Source organism: Pristis pectinata, chromosome 35 (genome assembly GCF_009764475.1).
Source record: "Pristis pectinata isolate sPriPec2 chromosome 35, sPriPec2.1.pri, whole genome shotgun sequence".
Taxonomy (NCBI): Eukaryota; Metazoa; Chordata; class Chondrichthyes; order Rhinopristiformes; family Pristidae; genus Pristis; species Pristis pectinata.
This window is the reverse complement of record NC_067439.1, coordinates 8692711-8716435: the sequence shown is the minus strand read 5'-3', so window position 1 is coordinate 8716435 and position 23725 is coordinate 8692711. Positions and strand designations below refer to the sequence as shown.

Genomic DNA, 23725 nt, shown 5'->3' with positions numbered 1-23725 from the left:
AAGACTGTTATTCTGGCTGGAGGTCCGTAACCTGTTGTGCTCCTCAAGGATCGGTGCTGGGACCTCCGTTGTTTGTGATACATATCAATGCTTTGGATGAAGATGTAGATAGGTGGATTAGCAAGTTTGCAGATGACACCAAGATTGGTAGAGTTGTGGACAGTGTAAAGGACTATCAAAGAATACAGTGGGATATAGATCAGTTACAGATATGGGCAGAGAAGTGGCAGATGGAGTTTAATCTGGGCAAGTGTGAGGTGTTGCACTTTGGGAGGTCAAATGAAAGGAGAAAGTATTCCGTTAATGGTAGGTCCCTTAATAACATTGAGGTACAGAGGGATCTTGGTGTCTAGGTCCATATTTCACTGAAAGTGACTGCACAAGTGGATAAGGTGGTAAACAAGGCATGCTTGCCTTCATTGGTAGGGGTGTTGAGCATAAGAGTAAGGAATTTGTGCTGCAACTATATAAAACTTTAGTCAGACCACACTTGGAGTATTGTGTGCAGTTCTGGTCGCCCCATTATAGGAAGGATGTGGAGACTGTGGAGAGGGTGCAGAAGAGTTTTACCAGGATGCTGCCTGGATTAGAGGTTAAGAGCTATCAGGAAAGATTGGACAAACTTGGGTTGTTCTCCCATCTGAGGCTGAGGGGAGACCTGATAGAGGTTTTTAAAATTACGAAAGGCATAGATAGGGTAAACAGTCAGAATCTTTACCCAGGGTAGAAATGTCAAACAGCAAGGTTAGAGGGGGAAGTTTAAAGGCGATGTGAGGGGCAAGTTTTTTTACACAGAGAGTGGTAGGTGCCTGGAATAGGTTACCGGGGTAGTAATGGAAGCAGGCAGTCTGATGGAGCTTAAGAGGCTTTTAGATAGACACATGAATATGAAGGGGATGGAGGGATATGGATGATACACAGGAAGAGGACATTTAGTATAAATTTGCATCAAGATCGGTACAACATCGTGGGCCGAATGGCCTGGTCACTGATGTACTGTTCTATGTTCTATGATGTGAAATTTGTTGTTTTGCGGCAGCAGTACAGTGCAAAGAGATAAAATTACTATAAGTTACAGAAAGAAATAAAGAGTACAAAAGGGGAATAATGAGGTAGTATTCATGTGTTCATGGACCGTCCAGAAATCTGATGGTGGAGGGGAAGAAGCTGTTCATGAATTGTTGAATGTGGGTCTTCAGGCTCCTGTACCTCCTCCCTGATGGTAGTAACAAGAAAAGGGCATGTCGCGGATGCTTCAGCGTGGGCCAGAAGAATATTATTCCTAAAATCAGGTGGAAAACTTGTACAAGGATCCTGAATTGACGGATTTGCTGCAGAATGCAGCACTCCCACACAAAAAGCTAAGCAGCAACTGGAATCCAGCTAATAGCTTCTCCTTATCCCTCTGGGGGAAAGGTGCAAGGCTGATTATGGGAATTGCTTTGTTGTTTGCCTAACATACTGCACACAGCTTTTCACTGGGTGGTAACAGTCCCTTGGCACTGTTCATTTGCTAAAATACCAATCAGAGCCATAGTCTCTCATTACCTCAAGCTGAAAGTTCTAAATATGTGAAAACACTTGGAATGAAACTCACCATATGGAGCCTGTTAAGTATCAAACATTTGCTGAGAAGGGTCATTGATATTAAATTGTTCTGTTTTCCTCCTGTGAGATCATGCACTTTTAAATTAGTTTGTTTAAACATCAAGTGTTCCATGTCCTAACTGGGAACTGGCAGTGGAAGTTGGTGTGTCCCAACCTTGCAATAGAACTGCTGGTGGAATGGGTAGCAAATGGGAGGGTACATGGTCACTTGAGGATAATGGTCTGCTGGTGATACTAGTCATGAGGTGGCTTTTTGAGTTCAACCTGCTGCCTCTTTTTGAACCAGCTAGACTCAGTTTGAGAAGGATTTTCTCATTGTGTCCAATTGCTTCACAGCCAATAAACAAGTTTTTGACTTGTAGTTCACAGTTGCAATGTGGGAAATGGTGCAGCAATTTGTGCCTGGTAAGCTCCCAGCTAACAGTAATGACCAGATCATCTGTTCTGAGATTCTGGATGCAAAATAAACCGTGGCCCAGGACACCAGAATGGGCCCTTGTTCTTCTTTCATGTAGTGCCTAGTCTTTCATGTTGTCCTGAGAGAGCAGGTGAGGCTCAGTTTTAGGTTTCATCCTCAAGCTAGCATCTCCAATAAAGAAGCATTCTCTCTGTATTAGTCTGGAGTAGGACTTCTCCCATTCAATCCCATTGTCTGGAATCCCAAAGAATCACACCCTTTCTCAAGCATTCCTATTTTTTGGAATCCCAATGAATTCTTCTCCCTTCCATTCCCAGCTCATGGAATTCCAGTGAATTCATCTCCGTTACATTCCCACACTATGGAATTCCAATGTGTGACATCAGAATCAGATTTATTTTCACTGGCTTAAATGACATGAAATTTGTTGAGTACTGTTGGATTCATTGAATTTCCTTGTTGTACATCTTTTCTTAGGCATTCCTGCTTGATGGAATCTTAATGAGTTCCTCTCCCTTTCATTCTCAATAAATCACACTCTTTGAGCAAATGCTTGGATGAGGTATCATGGATGCTGAACTTTTATTCCCTGGAGACAGGGATTTGTAATGTGAGATACTCCATACCTCTGGGGCTACAATTCCATTACAGTATTTCCAAAAAAGGAATATAATTTGTTTTAAATATCTGCTCTGTAATTATTTCAATGCTTAACCCAACATCTTGCCCCAGTAATATCAAAGTAGAGCTCTATCTTTATTGTGGTCAATACGTCAACGTTGACTCAGCAGGCAACATCTCTCTCACCTTTGATTCAGAAGGCTGTTGGTTCCAGTCCCTGTCCGGACACTGAAACACTAGGCTGACGTTCCTTGTGCACAATTCAGAAAATGCTACACTGACACAGGAGTTGTCTTTGATAGGATAAGATGATGAATTTTGGCCTTTTCTCTCCCTCTCTCAGGAGTATCCAGAAGATCCCATGAAACTGTCACATGGATGTCCTGGCCAATATTTATTCTCAACTAACACTTTGACTGTCTTAGTATTATTTTTGGGTGGGAGCTTGCTGTACAGAGATTACTTGTGATGTCTCATAAATATTTTGTTGTCTGATAAGACTTTCGGATACCTAATGTGAAAAGTGCTATAAGCAGCTCTTTTTTCTCTGTTTTTAATGATGTTTTGTCTGACTTGTGATGTAGAGACAGTTAAGCATGATTTGTGACCATCCTACTTGGCATTATGTTCTCAGCTGGCATTCGTTTGTTCGGAGCTACATTCTGATTCTTTCCAATTCTGCCTTATAACTTAGCAAGTATCTTTGAAGTTCCTGACTGAGCCTTTGTTCAGAACTCTCATTAACAAGGCAGCCTACACTTAAGTGAAATAGTTTAAAGCATTATTTTGAGGATCACCCCTGCTGCTAATTTTGTTCTACATGTTAAGCCTGAATGACACAGAAGTTTCTGTAGGCAGCAGGGAACTTTCTCGTCTTCTTCATACTTAGGTCCAAGGATAAATAATTCCATTCCATTTCTGTAGGCTTTAAGGTGCCTGGAGTTCAATGCAGCATATGTGGTCTTTGCCACAGTGCTGGGTGTGTGCATAGGTTGGTGGAACTGGCCTTTCTCAGTCAGGGCATTGAGTATAGCAGTTAGCTCCTCCTGTTGTTTGCAAATTGTCTCCTCCTGCTCCCATTGTAGAGTCATGAGGTGTCTATAGCCTCCCCAGATGGCCCTTCTCCATTTTGAGTGAAGACTGGCCAGGGAGTCTCACAAATCAACAAGGATGTTACTTTTCTTTCAAAAGGCTTTGAGAACATCCACAGAGCCTTTTCTCAGTCTTCCCAGAAACTTCCTTCTGTAGCAGCAACATGGGGGTGCTCAGAGTCGAGTCTTTCTGGAATCAGGTGTCAACCCTCTGAATGAAATACAACAGGGAACTGCAGTGCAACAGATATTCCCATATACCAGCAGTGTCGTCTCAATGGGTGCTTATTATTATCACTAGTGTTGAGGAAGGGGTCATTTAATAGGTCGCCCATGACCTTATGCCTCCCATTCCCATGAGTCTCTTCCATGTTGTGAGGATCTAAGTACCATACTGTTTGCTCTCCCCTATATTTATAACTCAAGTGCTGATCTAAACCCAAGGTCAAGGATGTGTAATCATCAGCTGTGCATGTTAAACCGGAAACTGTGCTGGAATCAGAGAGGTTAAGAGTCATAGAATAATACAGCACAGAAGCAGGCCTTTTGGCCCAACTCATGCAAGTTGCCCATCTAATCTAGTTTCATTTACCTGTGTTTGGCCCATATCCCTCCAAACCTTTCTTATCCATGTACCTGTCCAAGTGTTTTTTAAATGTTTTTATTCCACCTGCCTCAAGCACTTCCTTCGGCAGCTCATTCCAAATACACACCACCCTCTGCATGAAGAAGTTGCCCCCCAGGTCCGTTATAAATCTTTCCCCCCTCACCTTAAACCTCTGCCCTCCAGTTTTTGATTACCTTTCCATGGGAAAAAGACTGTGTGAATTCACCCTATCTATGCCCCTCAGGATTTTATACAGTCTATGCACAGAAATCACTTAAGAGGCCATGGAAAGGTTCAGAAATGATGCCTATGTCTTTCATTCATGCATGAGGTGTGGACTTTGCTAGCAGTGCCAGCATTTATTGTACAACTGCCCCTGAACTGAGGACGTAGTTAACAGTCTTTCACATTGGTGAGGCTAGAGCCGCATACAGACTAGACTGGGTAAGGATGAAAGGTTTTGTTCCCTGGAGGAAAATAGTGTACCAGATGTTTGTTCTTAAACAACAATCCAGTAGTTTCACGGGTTAGAGAGCCCAGTTTTAACTCCAGATTATTGATGGGATTCAAACTCAAGTCTCTGGATCAGTGACCCAGAACTGTAGCTGTTAACTCGGTAATCTAACCACCTTGCTACCGTTCTCTACATAAATAAATAAATATCTGGAATTTAAAAAGGATTACAAATAAATGAAAGACTTGCATTTCTATAGCACTTTTCACATGTCTTTCAGGACATCCCTAAGCACTTTACAGCCAATAAAATACTTTTTGAAGTGCAGTTCCTGTTGTAATGAATGGAGTGGTAGAGTGCAAGTACACAAAGGCACGGAGGCTCTGCAAGGTTATCTGGTTATACCCAATATAGGAGAGTAAATTCAGTTCGAGGCACCATACCGCACAAACAATAAACTAGATTTGGAGTGGGTGCAGTTTTACCAGAATATCGGTTGGATTTAGAGGGTTCAATTATGAATGTGGACTGTGAAGATTAGCCTCGCATTCTGTTGAAGGTTAACAGTTGAGTGGTTAATCTAGTAATCTAGTAAAAAACCTACCTGGTTCACACAGTTTGGTCTATATGTGATTCTAGACGCACCAGTGAGGTGGACACTGACCTATTAGTTAGTTCTGGAAGGGTTAGCAAATCATAATGGATGGAGAATAAATCCACACCTCTCAGCAATACACACATCTTATGAGGGAGTAAATGAAAAAAGGTGAATTGAAAGGATTTAATAGGATACAGAGACACTATTTCCTCTGGTGCAGGCAGTCAAGAACAAGGGACATAAAATTAAAGTTGTGGCATTTAGATCTAACACCTGGAGGACTGCTTCACATAAAGGGAATGGAGATCAGCAACTCTGTCCCCACAGAGAACTGTTGGTTGAAATGAATAGAAAATTTCAAAGATTCAGTTGACTTTTTTTCTTGTTAGTTAAGGATAACCAACAGAGAGACCAAGGAGTACATAATTCTCTGAAAATGGCATCACAGGTAGACAGGTTGGTGAAGAAGTCTTTTGGCATTGGCCTTTGTCAGTCAGGGCATTGAGTATAGGAGTTGGGACATTATGTTGCAGTTGTTTAAGATGATGGGTGAGGCTGCACCTGGAGTACTGTGTACAGTTTTGGCTACCCTGTTACAGATAAGACATCATTAAACTGGTAAGAGTGCAAAGGAGATTTACAAGAATGTTGCCAGCACTCGAGGGTCTGAGTCACAGAGAGAGTTGAGCAGGCTAGGACTTTATTCCTTGGAGTGTAGGAGACTGAGGGGTGACCTTATAGAGGTGTATAGAATCATGAGGAGTAGAGAGTGAACGCACACAGTCTTTTTCCCAGGGAAAGGGAATCAAAAACTTGTGGGCATAGGTTTAAAGTGAGAAGGGAAAGATATAAAAGGGACCTGAGGGGCAACTTCTTCGTGCAGAGGGTGGTGTGTATATGGAATGAGCTGCCACAGGAAGTGGTTGAGACAGATACAATAACAGCATTTAAAACACATCTGGACAGGTACGTGGATAGGAAAGGTTTAGAGGGATATGGGCCAAACACAGGCAAATGGGACTAGCTTAGATGGGCATCTTGGTTGGCATGAATGAGCTGGTTTGAAGGACCTGTTTCTGTGCTGTATTACTCTATGACTCCATGATATTTAAGGAAAATGGAACTAACGCAGGAGAATGGTGTAAAAATACAAACCAACTTTGATCTAAATGAAGAGTGGAACAGACTTAAGGCATTGAATGACCTCCTCTTGCTCTTTTGTTGTAGGTATACAGAGATACCTGAGGGAGCCTAACTGTTTAGATGTTGCATAACTATCAAATGAGACAGATTTTGGTGTTTTAGATCTCAATAATAGGGAATGAATGGGAAGATGTTTGATTAATTAGGATTCTAATCCATTGAATCATGAATAGATGCTTGGATTGTTAGGAGTGATTGGGAAATTTCATAAGGATTCTGTCCAATAAGAGTGAACAGCAATAGATTTATCTTCCAGGGATAAGATGTGACTGTATTGAAATTTCTTGTGATACAAGTTAGGACTAATGGAAAGGGGCTTGGCCTTTTATGCTTACGTATAATAGGTGAGAATAGAATGGAGTTTATTCCATTGCGTTTCTGTTTACATTAATCATTGTTAGATATAGACTCTGTTCAAAGATATTGGCAGAGGTTCAGGCGATTTCTCTTTTCTATATTAAAACTACTGTACAATTATTTATTCACAAGGACCATATATATCAAAATATTTTTACAGATGAGAAATCTAATCCTTGGTAACTCAACAGAAGCAGAGCAAATGAAACAGTGAGACCAAAGAGAAATGAATTGAGTCACATCAAAGCTCAGTTCCTCAAAACAACTTCTTTTCTTTTCCATCTCCTCTGCTGATGATGTTGACTCCTGCTCAGATTTATTTCACATGGACCAGCACATCTCTGTATCCTCATCTGACCAGCAATTCTGCATGGCTGATTCATTATGTGGCAACATCTATTTGGCCCTAGCTCCTGGCTCAGTGGGTAGTCCCCTCACCTTGGGAATCAGAAAGATGTGGGTTTAAGTCCTGCTCTGGAGATGCTATGCGCATGGGCATGCACAGCCCAGGGAATAGAACCTTGTTACTGGTCATGTCTTTAAGACAAAACCTAAATCTGATGCCCTCTCATTTTGTAGAAGAGCTTGGTAGTTCTTCCCAATATCCAAGGCAATTTTTGGCCCACAGTCAAACCCCTTCTGGGTGGTCTAGTTCTCATTTGATTGCTATCTGTCTCCATTTGTTTTGCAATAATTGACTGCCATGCTCTGTACAGTGGCCTCTCCTCAAACACTGGGTGCACTTTGTGCTCTGTGACTTTTGAAGCATTATGTAAATGAAAGTCTTACTTTCTTTTTAAAGACAAGATAGTGAAACCCATTGGGTTAGCCAAGAATAGAAACCCCAGATAGCTTCCTTTTACCAAATTATTAATACTGCCCCAGGTGACATCAGCTGACATGATCTGCACCAGACTCCGAGCTTGGGATTTTCCTACCCTGTATAATTGTTGCTCATTTGAACACTGACCCATTGGTAAGCTTTTCATAACATTCTGTATGCCCTACTAAAAGACAGATTTCCATTTCTATACACCATTCGTGACTTAAAGATGTTCTAAAATCTCTACAGCCAATAGGCTACTAGTAGTAACTGTTCTGTTGGAGGAAATACAGTGTACAATTTCTGCACAACAATGTCTCACAATCAGCAGTGTGACAATGAATTAATAATTTGGTTTAGTGACATTGATTGTGGAATAAGTATTCACCAAGAGACCAGGAAAAAATCCTCTACTCTTCAAAATGTTGCTAAAACCACGGTATCATGTCTCACGTCTTTTCACAAGATCACAAGATCACAAGACAAGGGAGCAGAAGCAGGCCATTCGGCCCATCGAGTCTGCTCCAAGGAAAGTGAAATAGAAATGAGAAATGGGGAATGGGGGAAGAAGAAGAAAAAAAAACTATTCTAATCCCAATTACCGGCCTTATCCCCATATCCCTTGATATCCTGACTATTTAGATATCTATCTATCTCCTCCTTGAATGCCCCCACTGATCTGGCCTCCACTGCTGTACGTGGCAAGGAGTTCCACAAATTCACCACCCTCTGGCTAAAGAAATTTTTCCTCATCTCTGTTTTGAAACTGTACCCTCTAATTCTAAGATTGTGCCCTCTGGTCCTGGACTCACCCACCAAGGGAAACAGCCTAGCCACATTTAATCTGTCCTTTCCTATCAATATTTTAAATGTCGCTATGAGGTCTCCTCTCATTCTGCTGTACTCCAGCGAGTACAGTCCAAGAGCCGACAAATGCTCCTCATACGTAAGCCCTTTCATTCCTGGAATCATCCTCGTAAATCTCCTCTGAACTCAAGAGTTAGATAATACAGCCAACAATTAATCTCCTAGCCAATGGGTTAAAACCACAAATTTTATTAAAACTCAGCTAGACAGAAATGCAAAATCGAACTTGAATGATAGCAGTCACGTACTTTGCTTGTCCAACACCTACACTTACACAGCGTTGCAACAAAATGATGATTTGAGAAGTTCAGTTCAGGAAACTATCAACCAGCAGATAGTTAGGCAGGAAGTAAAGTGAGTCATGTGGAAATGCGTCATCTCACTGACAATGGAACTGTTAGGACAGATAAGCGCGGTAACTTCAGAGTGATTTGGAGGAAGAAGCTTTTGATTTTTTTATAAGTGACAAACCAAAAGGTAAAATTCATTTCTTATTGAGATTTGCACTTGCCTCTTCACTGGGATCACTTAAGAACATAAAAACAGGAGCAGGAATAAACCATTCAGCCCATTACCTGCTCTGTCATTCAGTAAGATCAGTGTTGACCCCCCCCCCCACATCAATTCTACCTTGATACTTGATTTTACAGTGACCACAGTCTCCTCCACAACTACTCTCATCTACATTCCCCACCTTCCACCTCCCTCCCTTTATCCCACGATCCACCTTCCTTTCCTATCAAATTCCATCATCTTCAGCCCTTTGACACCTCCACCTATCACCTCCCAGCCTCTAGTGCTATTCCCACTCTCCCTTCCCCCATCCACCTATTAAACCCACCCACCCCCCACCAGATCCGCCTGCCAGCTCTCGTTCCACCCCTTCCCTCTACCTTTTTATACCGGCTATCTCCTCTCCACTCTTTCAGTCCAGATGCAAAGTCTCGACCCGTCGACAGTCCACTTCCCTCCACAGATGCTGCCTGACCTGCTGACTTCCTCCTGCATGTTGTGCATTGCTCCAATTGTTCTCTGAGGGACCCCCACCCCCTTCCGTTTTGACAATACTCACTTCTGGAGTTCTTAACTAGCCCTATGTATTATTCAGCGAAAATCTGCAAGTGCCTTTAAATTCCTGACTCTCGTAAAGAAGATTAAATCTCATATATTGCTCCAAGTTATAAATTCCAGTTTCAATGCCATTATATCATCAGTGCACATCCTGAAGGATTTTTTTATGATAATGCATTTCCACTGCAATTAACCTGCAGTCCAGAGCAGTAAATGGGACACACTGCTGCATTACGGGGGGGGGGTCATAGAACAAACTGACAATCTGAAAGGATCTCAACATCTTCACAAAATGTCAAAAAGAACCTCTAAGCGAAGTGGAGACACAAGAGCAAGTGCTTGTTTACCTCACAATACTTTGGAGGCCCATAGAAACATTAGAAATAGGATCAGGAGTAGGCCATTCAGCCCTTCGAGCCTGCTTCACCATCCTGATCCTTTATTTCAATACTATATTCCAGCACTCTCCCCATACGACTTGATGCCTTTTGTGTACAATTTATACTGAGAAAGGTTAGCAGAAAGTAATTCTGAGTGGTGTGCATAGCATTTAGCCTGTTGTTAGACCCTGGGTGGATGAGCAAATATGACAGGAACTCAGGGCTGGGAAACAGGAGGAGTGGTTCTAATGACCTGGAGGATGGAGCAAAATGTTAGGTTTCCGAGTTTGCTGATTATACAAGAATAACTGGAAGGCATGTTGTGATGAGGACATTGTGATTTTGCAACAGCAATGTAACTACACTGTGTAATGAGTTGACATGTACGATCAGTATGCAAGACAAGTTTTTCACTGTACCTCGGTACAAGTGACAAAAATAAACCAATACATAATTGGACAGAAACTTGGTAAATGGAGTTTAACATGGGGCAGTATGAGGTCATACACTTTGGTAAAAGGAATCAAAGGATGGATGCGACACTTGTAGGCTGCGCCCAGAACACTCTATGGAAAAGATGTATTTCACTGTGTGTTTCGACGTACATGTGACCAATGAAGAAATCTTATCTTAAGTGGAGAGAGGCTGCAACTGTGTGAATTTCAGAGGGAGCTAAGTGTTCTAGTGCATGAATCACAAAACGTTAACAGGCAAGTCCAACAAGTAGTTAAGAAGGTAAAGGGAATGGCAGCCTTCATTGCGAAGGGGTTGAAGTTAAAGAAAGGAAGGTTTAGTTACAGTTGTACAGGGTGTTAGTGAGGCCACACCTGGAATACTGTGCACAGTTTTAGTCCCCTTACCTAAAAATGGATATAGTGGCAGTGGAGGCAGTCCACAGGTGATGCACCAGGTTAATTCCGAGGGTGAGAGGATTGTCCTCAAGAGAGGTTAGACAGTTTGGGTCTTTATTCCTTGTGTTGTGACTGTGAATTGAGTAACTGGAGAGACACTGAAGCTGATAAACATAAAGGTCTTTATTTATCATGACAAGCAGGCATTCTCTTGGAGCCCCTCTCTGTAGATCTCCCCAAATTCAAAATACATGATATTTTCATACACTTAAGAACAAAGATAACAGCAGATGATTCAATACAATGTCAGTAGCTATAATGACATTGTTTACTTCAGTATTTTGTGTCTGACATATAGTTCTGTTAAATCACATATTTACAATGGGAGTACACTGTAACTGACAAGGCACCTCTGAAGATTTAATCACCTTTGTTGGGACAAAAGTAATTCACATGGATGGATGGTAAAAACTTCTGAGGACAGAAAACCCAGACAGCCAAAATTAGTGCTGTGAGTGCTGACTGACTCTGAGTACACAAATATCCCAATTATTGATAGACAGAGCAAATATGCCTATGACCATGTTTGCTGTGCTAAGTGGCAAAATAACTTGGCTGGTGTGGAGGCTGCCTTGAACTCAGTCACAATGGTGCAAAATACCTTAGTCAATGTCTGTTGCCTGCTTTGCTATAGGCCAATTAACATACTGTAGCGGTTGCTACCGCAGAATGAAACAAGACTCTACTCGGAGGATTGCCAAACAGAACTAGTTTATTTTCCCGCCTTGCGCGGGCCCTTTAAGGGAGAATGTTCCCGCCCAAAACAACCGGCAATGACGTAAGTCCTACGTCATCAGGACTTTCCCGCGCGCGGGTTCTCCCTGTCGCTCGGAAAGATGAGGCCCGCCGCCATCTTGGGCCTCGTCGCTCCGACGCCGCGCGACCCGACTGCCGAGCCGGTTCGCCCGACTAGACGGTGAGTCGCCACACAACCCCCCCCAGAACCGGCGATACAGTCCCCAAGGTCCGTGGGCTGTGCCAGCTGCTGCTTAGGGGGGGCGGCCTCTGCGTCGCGGCGCGGCAACCTCGACAGGCTGTTGCAGATCCAAATGGGCCGGTTTGAGGCGGTCCGCCGTGAAAACCTGTTCCCTGCCTCCAATGTCCAAAATAAAAGTGGATCCGTTATTCCGTATGACTCGGAACGGTCCCTCATATGGTCGTTGCAATGGCGCCCGAGGTGTGCCCCCTGCGAACGAAAACAAACTTACAGTCCCGTAGTTCCTTGGGCTGGCAGGATGGGGCTTGACCGTGCCATGAGGTGGGAATCGGGGCCAAGGCACCAAGCTTCTCGCGCAGTCTTTGTAGGACTGCTGGGGGTTGTTCCCCTTGGTCCCGAAGGGCAGGTATGAAATCCCCGGGGACAACTAGTGGCGCCCCGTATACAAGCTCAGCTGACGAAGTGCGGAGGTCTTCTTTGGGGGCAGTGCGTATGCCGAGCAGGACCCAAGGCAGCTCGTCAACCCAGTTAGGACCCTTCAGGAGGGCCATCAAGGCCGATTTCAGATGGCTGTGAAAACGTTCCACCAACCCGTTTGATTGAGGATGGTAGGCCGTGGTGGTGGCGTCATTCAGCCTGTGGTAGTCGCCGCAGGGCCTCCACCCTCCAGTGGCTTTGGGGACCATGTGCAGGGGGGAGGCCCAGGGGCTGTCTGACCTGCGAACAATCCCCAGCTCCTCCATGTGACGGAACTCTTCCTTGCCAGGCGGAGCTTGTCTGGAGGTAATCGTCGTGCTCGGGCATGAAGGGGTGGCCCTGTGGTAATGATGTGGTGTCGTACCCCGTGTGTGGGCCTAGAATTTGTAAACGAAGGTGCCAAAATCGATGGGAATTCGGCTAGGAGCTTGGCGAAATCGTCGCCAGAAAGGGAAATGGAGTCCAGGCGCGAGGCTGGTGGGCTGATTTCTCCCAGGGGATAGGTCCGGAGAGTGCTAGAGTGGACTAACCGCTTCCTGCGCAGGTCGACTAACAGGTTGTGGGCCCGAAGGAAATCGGCTCCTAGGAGTGGTCGGGCGACGATGGCAAGGGTAAAGGTCCAGGTAAAACGGCTGCTGCCAAAGTGTAATTGAAGCGTACGGGTGCCGAAAGACCATATCGTTGTACCGTTGGCGGCATTGAGTAGAGGACCTGGTGGCCTGTCACGAGTGTCGCGGCCTGTCGGGGCCAAAATACTGACCTCCACTCCAGTATCAATGAGGAAACGCCATCCAGATTTCTTGCCCTGAACGAAGAGGAGGCTCTGTCGGCGGCCAGCCGCCGTAGCCATCAGCGGCGGCTGGCCCTGGCGTTTCCCTGAAACTTGCAGGGTGGGTGGCATCGACGGGCCTCCGCACCCCACCTCTGATGGTAGAAGCACAGCTGGTCACCCGTGTCGTCGTCTGCGTTCCTGGGGCGTGGCTGCTCAGTTGCTGGGGCCGGGCGAGGCGGCCGTTGGGCTCGCGGCCTGGTGATTTGACTGATGGACGAACCGCTCTCGCGCTTGGCCCTCCACAGGATATCTGCCCGGGCGGCCACCTCACGGGGGTTGCTGAAGTTGGCGTCAGCTAACAACAAGTGGATGTCATCGGGGAGCTGTTCGAGGAAGGCCTGTTCGAACATCAGGCATGGCTTGTGTCCCTCAGCCAATGCCAGCATCTCATTCATTAGGGCGGATGGGGATCTGTCCCCCAGGCCATCCAGATGAAGCAGGCGGGCGGCGCGCTCACGACGGGAGAGGTCGAAGGTCCGGATCTAAAGGTCTTTGAAAGCCGGGTACTTATCTTCCTCCGGAGGCGACTGGATGAAGTCTCCAACCTGGGCGGCTGTCTCCTGGTCCAGAGAGCTAACCACATGGTAGTACTTCGTGGAGTCGGAGGTGATCTGCCGAAGGTGGAATTGCGCTTCGGCCTGGTCAAACCAGACGCTGGGCCGAAGTGTCCAAAAGGTGGGCAGCTTGAGGGCCACTGCGTTGGCTGCTGCGCTGTCGTCCATTTCGTGGGTCCAAAAGCCGTTTGGACCGTCGGGGTCACCAATGTAGCGGTTGCTACCACGGAATAAAACAAGACTCTACTCGGAGGATTGCCAAACAGAACTGGTTTATTTTCCCGCCTTGCGCGGGCCCTTTAAGGGAGAATGTTCCCGCCCAAAACAACCGGCAATGACGTAAGTCCTACGTCATCAGGACTTTCCCGCGCGCGGGTTCTCCCCGTCGCTCGGAAAGACGAGGCCCGCCGCCATCTTGGGCCTCGTCGCTCCGACGCCGCGCGACCCGACTGCCGAGCCGGTTCACCCAACTAGACGGTGAGTCGCCACAATACCCTCATTGTCTTACCTTTGGTTGATGCATAGGAAATTGCTAAATTGGTTTATTATTGTCACATGTACTGAGGTACATGTACATCACCACAAAAATCTATCTGTGTGGCAAGGTCAGTGTGTAGAGTGTTCAGTCAATGCCTTCCTTCATTCCTTATCTGCATTTATCAAGGCTGAGGCTTTGTTTATTGTCCATTCCTGAGGAGGCATTTAAGATTCAACCTTGTTATTGGGTCTGGAGTCACATAGATTCCAAACCAGTTAAGGACAGCAGATTTCCTTCCCTGAACAACGTTGGCAAATCAGATAGCACTTTACAACCATCCACTTGTTTCATGGTCAGAATTACTGAGAGAAGCTTCTTAACTTCCAGATTTATTGACTTACTTGAATTTAAATTCCCCTGTGCCATAGTGGGATTTGAACTCGTATTTCTGTATCAATGGTCCAGCATAGGATGGCACAGTGGTGCAGCAATTAGTGCTGTTGTCTCACAACTTCAGTGACATGTGTTTAGTCCTGACCTCCAGTGCTGTTGGTGTGGAGTTCACGTGTTCTCCCCCCTGTGAGAAACACCCTCTGGCTGCTCTGGTTTCCTGTCACATCTTAAAGCTGCATGGGTTGGTAGGTTAATTGGCCACTTTAAATTATCCCTAGTGTGTAGGTGTGTGGTAGAATCTGGAGAAAATTGAGGGAAATGTGGGGAGAATAAAGTAGAATGAATGTAAATGTGTGCTTGATGATCGGTGTGGATTCAGTGGGCTGGAGGGCTTGTCTCCATGCTGTATAACTCTGTGACACCCTAACTACTAACTCTGCAATCTAATCCACCATCCTCACAGTTCATTTTTTATTTTAATTACATCAGTATAAAGATCTATTCTGTGACTTGGTCAAATAAATTTAGTATCAAACCCAGGCTCAAGGACAGCCACTGTCCCACTGTTGGACTCTTGGATGGACCTCTTATACACTAAAAGGTGAACTCTTGATCTTTCAATCTACCTCTTCGTGGCCCTTGCACTTAATTTGTCGACCTGCACTGCACTTTCTCTGTAACTTTAACACTATATTCTGCATTCTTTTATTGTTTTCCTTTCATACTACCTCAATATATTTATGTATGGAATGATCTGGCTGGATGGCATGCAATCAAAAGCTTTCCACTGTATCTCGGTACACGTGACAATAATAAACCAATTACCAATACACAGATCTAGCTCAGATGCCTCTGTTAATCGGAAATGTGTAATTTGTCTGGCATTTATGACCCTCTCCATCTAAAGCAGCATAAGGTAAGCCTAGCTATCTTTTTCTAATCAATCTTATGTCAAGTCTCCAAGAGAATATTACTCTGATGAAAAGCATGATAATTCACTCAACATCAGCATTTGTGGTTCATTGATACATGTGCTGAAAGTCCATTTTAACGTCATTGTGTATCATCAGGCCCTTGTTCAAGTGGAGAGAAAAATTAACAAGGCATAGAACTGTGACATATTCGTGCAAAACCCGAGCTGTGTTAGCAGTGTTCTTCAGTAAAGAAGATTTCTCACTCCTACAGAGTACAGTCATTAGTAGACTCAGCCACACTTTATGAAACTCATGTTTGGCATACTCTGAAAATATTTACATCAAACCTTTCAACTAGTGTAGAGCTTTTTCTTCTTTTTGGCTAACTAAAAGCCTACTCTACTCTCTCTATACCTATGACTGTGTGGCTAAGCATAGCTCCAACGCCATCTACAAATTCACTGATGATACCACTGTTGTTGGCAGAATCATGGATGGTGTTGAGATGGCGCACTGGAGTGAGGTAGGTCAGCTGGTTGAGTGATGTCATAACAACAACCTTGCCCTCAACATCAGCAAGACCAAGGAACTGATTGTGGACTTTAGGAAGGGGAAGTCAGGAGAACCCTCATTAAAGGGTCTGCAATGGAAAGTGTAAGCAGCTTCAAGTTCCTGGGTGTCAACATCTCGGAAGACCTATCCTGGGCCCAGCACATAGATGCAACCATGAAGAAAGCACACCAGTGTCTTTACTTTCTTTGAAGTTTAAGGAGATTCGGCATGGCATCGAAGACTCTGCAAACTTCTACAGATGTAAGTGGAAAGCACTCTGACTGGTTGCATCACGGCCTGGTATGGAAACTCCAATGCACAGGAACACAAGAGGCTACAGAGAGTGGTAGACTCAGTCAGTTCCATTATGGGTACAGCTCTCTCCACTATCGAGGACATCTACAAGAGGCTATGTCTTGGGAAGGCAACATCCATCATCAGGGTCCCCCACCATCCAGGCCATGTCCTCTTCTCATTGCTGCCATCAGGCAGGAGGTACAGGAGCCTGAAAACCCACACCTCAAGGTTCAACAACAGCTTCTTCCCCACTGCCATCAGGTTACTGAAACAACCTGAAAAGCTCTAACACTACCTCGGACTATATTTCTTTTCCTCTCTTTCAACTTGCACTAATATCATTATGTTTATTTTGTTGTGTGAGTTTTGTATAATTTATATCAATTTAAGTTTGTTAATTTATGTTTGTCATGTTTGTAATGTACTGTGCTGATGCTGCAAAAAGCTAATTTTCAAGGCATTTATACCCTGTGTATGTATGCCTACTGCAATAAAATCGAACTTAAAAATAGCCAGTAAATGCCATAGTTTCCATGCTAAAACTGAGAAAATGAATCAAGCATTCCCAGGACAGGCACAGTTTAGATTGGCATATGGAGCAACTCTCCCACTACACTGTCCCATTAAACACTCCCAGGACAGGGACAGCATCGGTGCGATAAAGAGTAAAATTCTCTCTGCACTGTACCATCAAACTGTTCCATTCTACCTTAGTTGCTTAACTAGCTTCCCTCTAAATGCATAGAAAGAAGAGAGAAGGATACAGAGAATGGTTTGTGATCGATACAAAGTAGTGGGAAGTGAGTGGGGCAGTGGGAATGGTTTGGTATTTATACAGAGATATGAGAAGTGAGTGGATTAGAAGGGATATTTCGGGATTAGTACAAAACTGCGGGAGAGAGCAGGACAGTGGAGTTAGTTTTAGAGCATAAGAAAAAGAAGCATAAGACCGTAGAGCCTTTGAAGCTGCTCTGCCTTTCAATACGATCATTTTATCTTGTGCCTTTCCAGCTCGATCCCCAATTTCCCTCAGGTCTTAAGTGCCCAAGAACCAAACAATTGCTGTTTTCAATATACCGAACAGCAGATCGTCCACAGCCTTTTGAAGTGGAGAATTCCAAACATTTACATAAAGAATGACTCGGTACTAAATGGCTGACCCACCACTGCCACAACTGTTCCCTGGAGTTTCTGTGGAAAAAATGCTCTCAGTACATTAGTGTGGGACTGATACCAGACAGGGCAGAGGAACCTGTTCACAACCCTTTGGGGCTAGAGAGAGATTGAGAGAGAGAGAGATTGAGGTCAGAGAGAGAGAGACAGAGACAGAGAGAGACAGAGACAGAGAGAGACAGAGACAGAGAGATTAGGGCAGTGGAATTAACTTTGGTTTGATGGAGAACTCATGTAAGAGGTAGTGACATGGTGGTATTTGGGATTGATATGGAGCTGTGTGAAGAGAGTGAGGAAGTTCTGATGAAAGGTCTTTAACCTGAAATACTAACTTTCCATGGAAAGCATGGGGAGGGAACTTCTCTTGTAAACCTCTGAAACAGGTTTGTAGGGCTAAACATCTCCCCCACCCCCATCCAACTCCACCTGTGCTGTGCCCTAATCCAGCTTTCATTTCCAGTAATCTTGCTGTCATCTACATCATGCTGCTTCATATAAGAGGCAATAACCATGCAATGTGAAACAGTGGCTCGATGCTGAGTGATAGACACAGCTGGACAGTGGAGAGAAGTGAAGCCAGTCGCAGTAAACAATAGCTCAATATTATCAACCACATATATCTGTAAAAAGCCAATTTATCCAACAGCAGGATCTCTGAAGATTCTATCAATTAAATTTAAGATCATTGTATAGTTTGCAAGCTTCCTCAACCTACACCGAGTGATTGGAAGGTGGTACAATTTTATTTAAATAAGCTAAATAATTCCTTCGATGCAATGTATGAAACTAGATTGTTTTAAAATAACAGGCAAACAACAACGGGAAATAAATCTTGCTTTAAAAAGTATATTGGACCGGAAACATTGTATGGCAAAATTTGACTGAGCCACATAAGGAGATATTAAGGCAGGTGACCAAAAGCTCAGTCAAAGAGGTAGGATTTAATCAGCATCTTAAAGGAGAGAGGTGGAGAGGTGGAGAATTTACAGAGGGAATTCCAGGGTTTAGGATAATACAGCTGAGGTGGAGCAATAAAAATTGGACTGCACATGAACCCAGAATCGGAGGGGCACAGAGATTTCAAAAGGTCGCGGGGTTACAGAGTTTTTTTTAAGCAGTGCACTCCAGATGCTAACCACTGCTGAGTAAATATCAGTATAAATCTTACTCAGAACTCTAGTACCTTTGATTTGAAAAGTGGCAGGACATGTCTGCCTACTCAGCAAATGACTTTAACCTCTCATTGAAAGGCAGTATCTCACAGTGCAGCCCTCCCCAGGTTGCGCAATGGACAGTTAACATGTGTTAGGCACCAGAATCCCAGAAGTAGGACCAGTTCTTCACCAATGTATACATTGTGTTGGAAGGCAGCAATTGATAAATTAGCATTGATATTGTTAATATCAAGACTTTTACAATAGAAAAGGTTAACAAATTGAATATAAGACTTTGAAATAAAGCTCTTTGAAAGCTTGTTAAGAATTTTATCTCCCCTGCTTTCATTCATATCAAGAAAACTATCCAGAAACTGTCATATAATACCAGAGATGTGGCATTATAAAGAGGTTCCAAATTTATTTTGAGGTCATAAGTCGGCCTGACATTGCAGTTTGTCAGAGTTGTGACAACATGCTTTGACATTAAGAGAATTTATAGAGCATCTTCTCATGCGACAAATGAATTGAAGACACTCAGACATCAAATTATACTGCTCTATCAAGACAGAACTCCTTTCCTTAACTGTAACACAAGCTCAAATTTAACTTTCGAGAAAATATATGAAAACATTGGAGAAACTATTTCCTGTATTGAGCAGGCTATAATCTTAATTTGAGACATAGATATATACAGCAGGCCCTTCAGCCCACCAAGTCTGTGCTGACCATCAAGCACCTGTTTACGCCAGTCCTATGTTATTGCTCTCTGCATATGTTACCACTCACCTCCACACTATCAATTTACAGTGGCCAATATACCTACCAAACCGCGTGTCTTTGGCATGTGGGAGGGAAGTGGAGCACCCGGAGGAAACCTGCGCCGTTACAGTGAGAACTTGCAAGCTCCAGACAGACCGTACCAGAGGTCAGGATTGAACCTGGGTCTCTGGAGCTGTGAGGCAGCAGCTCGACCAGCTGTGGCACTGTGCCGTCCACGATGGCTGACATTTACTAGGCTGTTCAGCCCCAGTTGTCCTGACTGAGTGAACTGCTGGCTGCTTCCAAGCACAATTAAAAACCAGTGAGGATGCTGTCGGATGGGAGTCACATATAGACCCGACCAGGTAAGGATAGCAGAACTCTTTCTCTGATGGGACGTTACTGATGCATAGAATACAATTGTCAAAGTCAGAAGGAAACCAATTGACCCCACAAGTGGCACAGTGGTAGTCCTGCTGTCTCACAGCTTGAGTGACCTAGGTTCGATCCTAACCTCTGGAGTTGTCTATGTGAAGTTTGCGCATTCTCCATCTGACCTTACGGGTTCCTCCCAAGCACTCCTTCTACATCCCAAAGATGAACTGTGGGTTAACTGGCCATAGTAAATTACCCCTCGTGTAGGTAGGTGATAGGAGAATCGGGGAGTTGAGGGGCATGTGAGAGAGGTTAGGTTACAGGCAAATAAGTGATGGAATGGGATTGATGGGCTTGCTCTGTGAGCCAGAATAGATTCAATGGGCAGAACGATCCCCTTCTATTGTCACAACCTTGCCAGTTCTACATTTCTTTTTCCCGTTGTACCTTTCCAATCCATTTTTGACAGCTGTTTATTCAATCCTCCGGCGCTCGTTCATTTTTATTACAACTAGGCGGAATGGCCAGCGAGTAACCTGACAGCTCCACCTTTCACTGACACCGGGTCTTAAATCCAGAGTTCTTTGTTTTGCTTTCTTTCGTTGAATCTAACTGTTTACACCGCCCCGGGCAAGGAACTGTACTCGCCACCAACACATCCCAGACTGAAAGTTCCAAGCTAGGTTTCCCCATTGATACACTGTCGGCCCACAGTGAAAAAAGAGTGGCCAACTTGCGCACGGAAAGATCCAAACGAGCGAGTTTGGTTTAAGAACACGTGGAAACGCTGCTTACCGTCAGGGGAAGAGAGCAGATGCCGAATATGGTGGTCATCAGAGCCAGCAGAATGAGGTGGTCCACCTCCTCCTCCCTCTGCCCGAACACACTCCTCCTGCGCCTCTGCGAGCTCAGCACGGAACCCCTCCTCGACCTCTGGCCTTTGTGCATCTTGCAGAGGCTGACGATGACCGAGGCATTGCACAGCAGGATGGCCACGATCAGGAAGGCGATGAGGCTGGCGTACAGCAGCGAGAAAGCCACCTCGGAGGTGTCCTTGGACTTCATGTTGACGAAGCACCAAGTCCCTGGGCAGTACTGCTTGTGCTCTCCGAACTCAAGCATGGGCAGGACGCAGAACAAGGCGCTGAAGACATAGATGGACGGCAGGACAACCTTGGCATAGGTTCTGCTGATGTGCTGGGAGTAATAATAGGGGTAACTGATCGCCAGGCAACGCTCCACCGCCATTGCACAGAGAATGAGAGTGGGGGCCAGCCCAAAGAAGATCATTGCAGTGGAGAAGAGGTTACAGAGAGTGCGGCCCCCAACCAGGCCAATCATGGATTTCTTCTTGGCGTACTCCACGAACACTATGGGACTCAGGAAGCATGTTCCCAGCAGGTCGGTGACAGCGAGCCCGGTCACCAAGATTAGGAAGACGGAGGACTTGGCCCGCAGTTCCTTCCTGTGCACCCCCAGGATGACCAAGGCGAGAAGGTTCCCCAGTAGACCCAACAGAAACATCAGGATGCTCACCAGAGGCTTGCTGTCTTCCAGGATCTCGGTCATTTCGTCGCATGTGGTGTTATTCATTGCTGCGGAGATTCTCTCTCTCTCTCTCTCACACACACACACACACACACACACACACACAAAGTTCCTCAAAAGTTTCCAAGTGTGGGGAGCCGGTGCCCAACCGTGTATCCTCTGCTCTGCTTGACTTTCATGCTAACACCTTTCCTATTAGGCACTCGCTGGACCCTGGCTGAAGCAGAGGCGCAGAGAAGAGAAGAGAGAGCTGGTCACTTGTCTTGATCTGAAACTAAGACAGGCTCCCCTTCATTTGTATCTGAGAATCGGAGGCGGGACCTCGGGAACTGACATTTCCGAGCGAGAAGCACACAAACTCTTAAAGCTGTACCGCCTTCGAAAACCGAAGCCTAAATTAACCTCAGGGAGGCTTGAATCTGAAACCCACCTTGTATTTCCACTCCACCCTCCCCCAGTCACCAAAGCTCCACAACCCCGCTAGGAACCATCCCTCTTTTTTTTAGCCACTTAATTTAAATAAACTCTACTACTGCACTGGTGTTAGTATCATTCAGTGAGTTTGGTAAGTGACAAATATCTACCAATACATTGGGGAAAATTCGCATCCTCCCCCCCCCCCCCCCGCATACTTTTTCAAAATGGTAGGCGTGAGATCTTTTATGTTCATCTGAGAGGCAGGGATTTAAATCAAGAGACTCCACCACTGACACCACCTCAGTACAGCTCCGGAGTATCCAGGGATTGTTTAGACACAGTTAGAGGGATCTCGTCCTTGTTCATCTGGTATCCAGTCGAGTAGTAGGGCTGAAAGGCCTCTTTTTTTGCAGTTACCATTATGTGATTCTATGGTTGTACACTGCAAGGAATGCTCAGCACTCGATCCACATTGCACTCCAGTGTGTGGAGGTAAAGGTGTGGCAGGAATCACGCCCACATGGGCAAGAAGCCCACTGCAAAAAGCAGCTTTCTTCTTTACCTATTGGTGAAGCTCCCACCACAATAAGGTCAATATGGCTCCATCTACACCTTGCAAAGGCAGCCAATGTAATCAAAGACCCTCACTCACCCCGGTCATTCTCTCTTCTCCCCTCTCCCATCAGGCAGAAGATACAAAAGCGTGAACACGTACCACCAGGCTCAAGGACAGCTTCTATCCCCCTGTTATCAGACTCTTGAATGGACCTTTAAACTTTAAAACTTTATCTATACAGCACGGTAGCAGGCCCTTCCAGCCCAATGAGCCCGCACCGCCCAATTACACGCATGTTAACCTACTAACCCGTACACCTTTGGAATGTGGGTGGAAACTGGAGCATCCGGAGGAAACCCACGCAGTCATGGGGAGAATGTACAAACTCCTTACAGACAGCGGAGGGAATTGAACCCTGATCACTGGCACTGTAATAATGTTACGCTAACCACTACACTACCGTGCCAACCTCTCATATGCTAAAAGATGAACTCTGGATCTCCCAACCTACCTCATTGTGGCCCTTGCGCTTTATTTGTCTACCTGCACTGCACTTTCTCTGTAACTGCAACATTATATTCCGCATTTTGTTTTTCCTTTTCCTACCTTGATGTACTTATGTATAGCATGATCTGTCTGGATGGCACGCAAGCAATAGTTTTTTCACTGTATCTCGGTATATGTGACAATAATAAGCCAATAAACTAAACGCTGGATAACCTCGCCCAGAGTATGTTCAGCTGTTACCTACCAAAAGCAGATCTCTGTCCTGACACAATAGCAACAGCAAAATAAAAAAAATGCATATACGTGATATTTAAAACTAAAAACAGATATTGCGGGAAATGCTCAGCTGGTCTGTGGAGAGAGAAACAGAGACAACATTTTAGGTCGAAGACCTTTCATCAGAAGGGTCTTAGTTCTGGAATGTTAACTTTTTTATTTCCACAAAAGCTACTACTTTTGGTTTTCAAATATACCATAGAGTAGAGTAAAACACCAGCACACAAGAATAGGCAAAGTGGACTCCTCTTGTTTATTGTGATTCTATAGGCAGCACAGTGGCACATCTAGTAGATCTGCTGCCTCACAGCTCCAGTGACCCAGCTCCAATCCTGACCTCGGGTGCTGTCTGTGTGGAGTTTGTATGTTTTCCCTGTGACCATGTAGGTTTCCCCTGGGTTCTCCCGTTTTCTCCCACATCCCAAAGACATGCAAGTTGGTGGGTTAATTGAGCATTGTAACTTCTCCTTGGTATGTAAATAAGTGGTAAAATTTGGAGCAAATTGATGGAAAT

The 23725-nt window shown here is 44.9% G+C and overlaps 1 protein-coding gene across 1 annotated transcript in view; it reads right to left on the bottom strand.

The window, feature by feature from the left end:
- Positions 1-21779, bottom strand: part of ptgir (prostaglandin I2 receptor) — a 49138-nt gene extending 27359 nt beyond the window's left edge. The window contains exon 1 of the mRNA XM_052044373.1: positions 20703-21779. Within this exon, the coding sequence (XP_051900333.1) occupies positions 20703-21500 (798 nt within the window). The 5' untranslated portion in view covers positions 21501-21779. The remainder of the gene's footprint in view (positions 1-20702) is intronic.
- Between the last annotated feature and the right edge of the window lie 1946 nt (positions 21780-23725).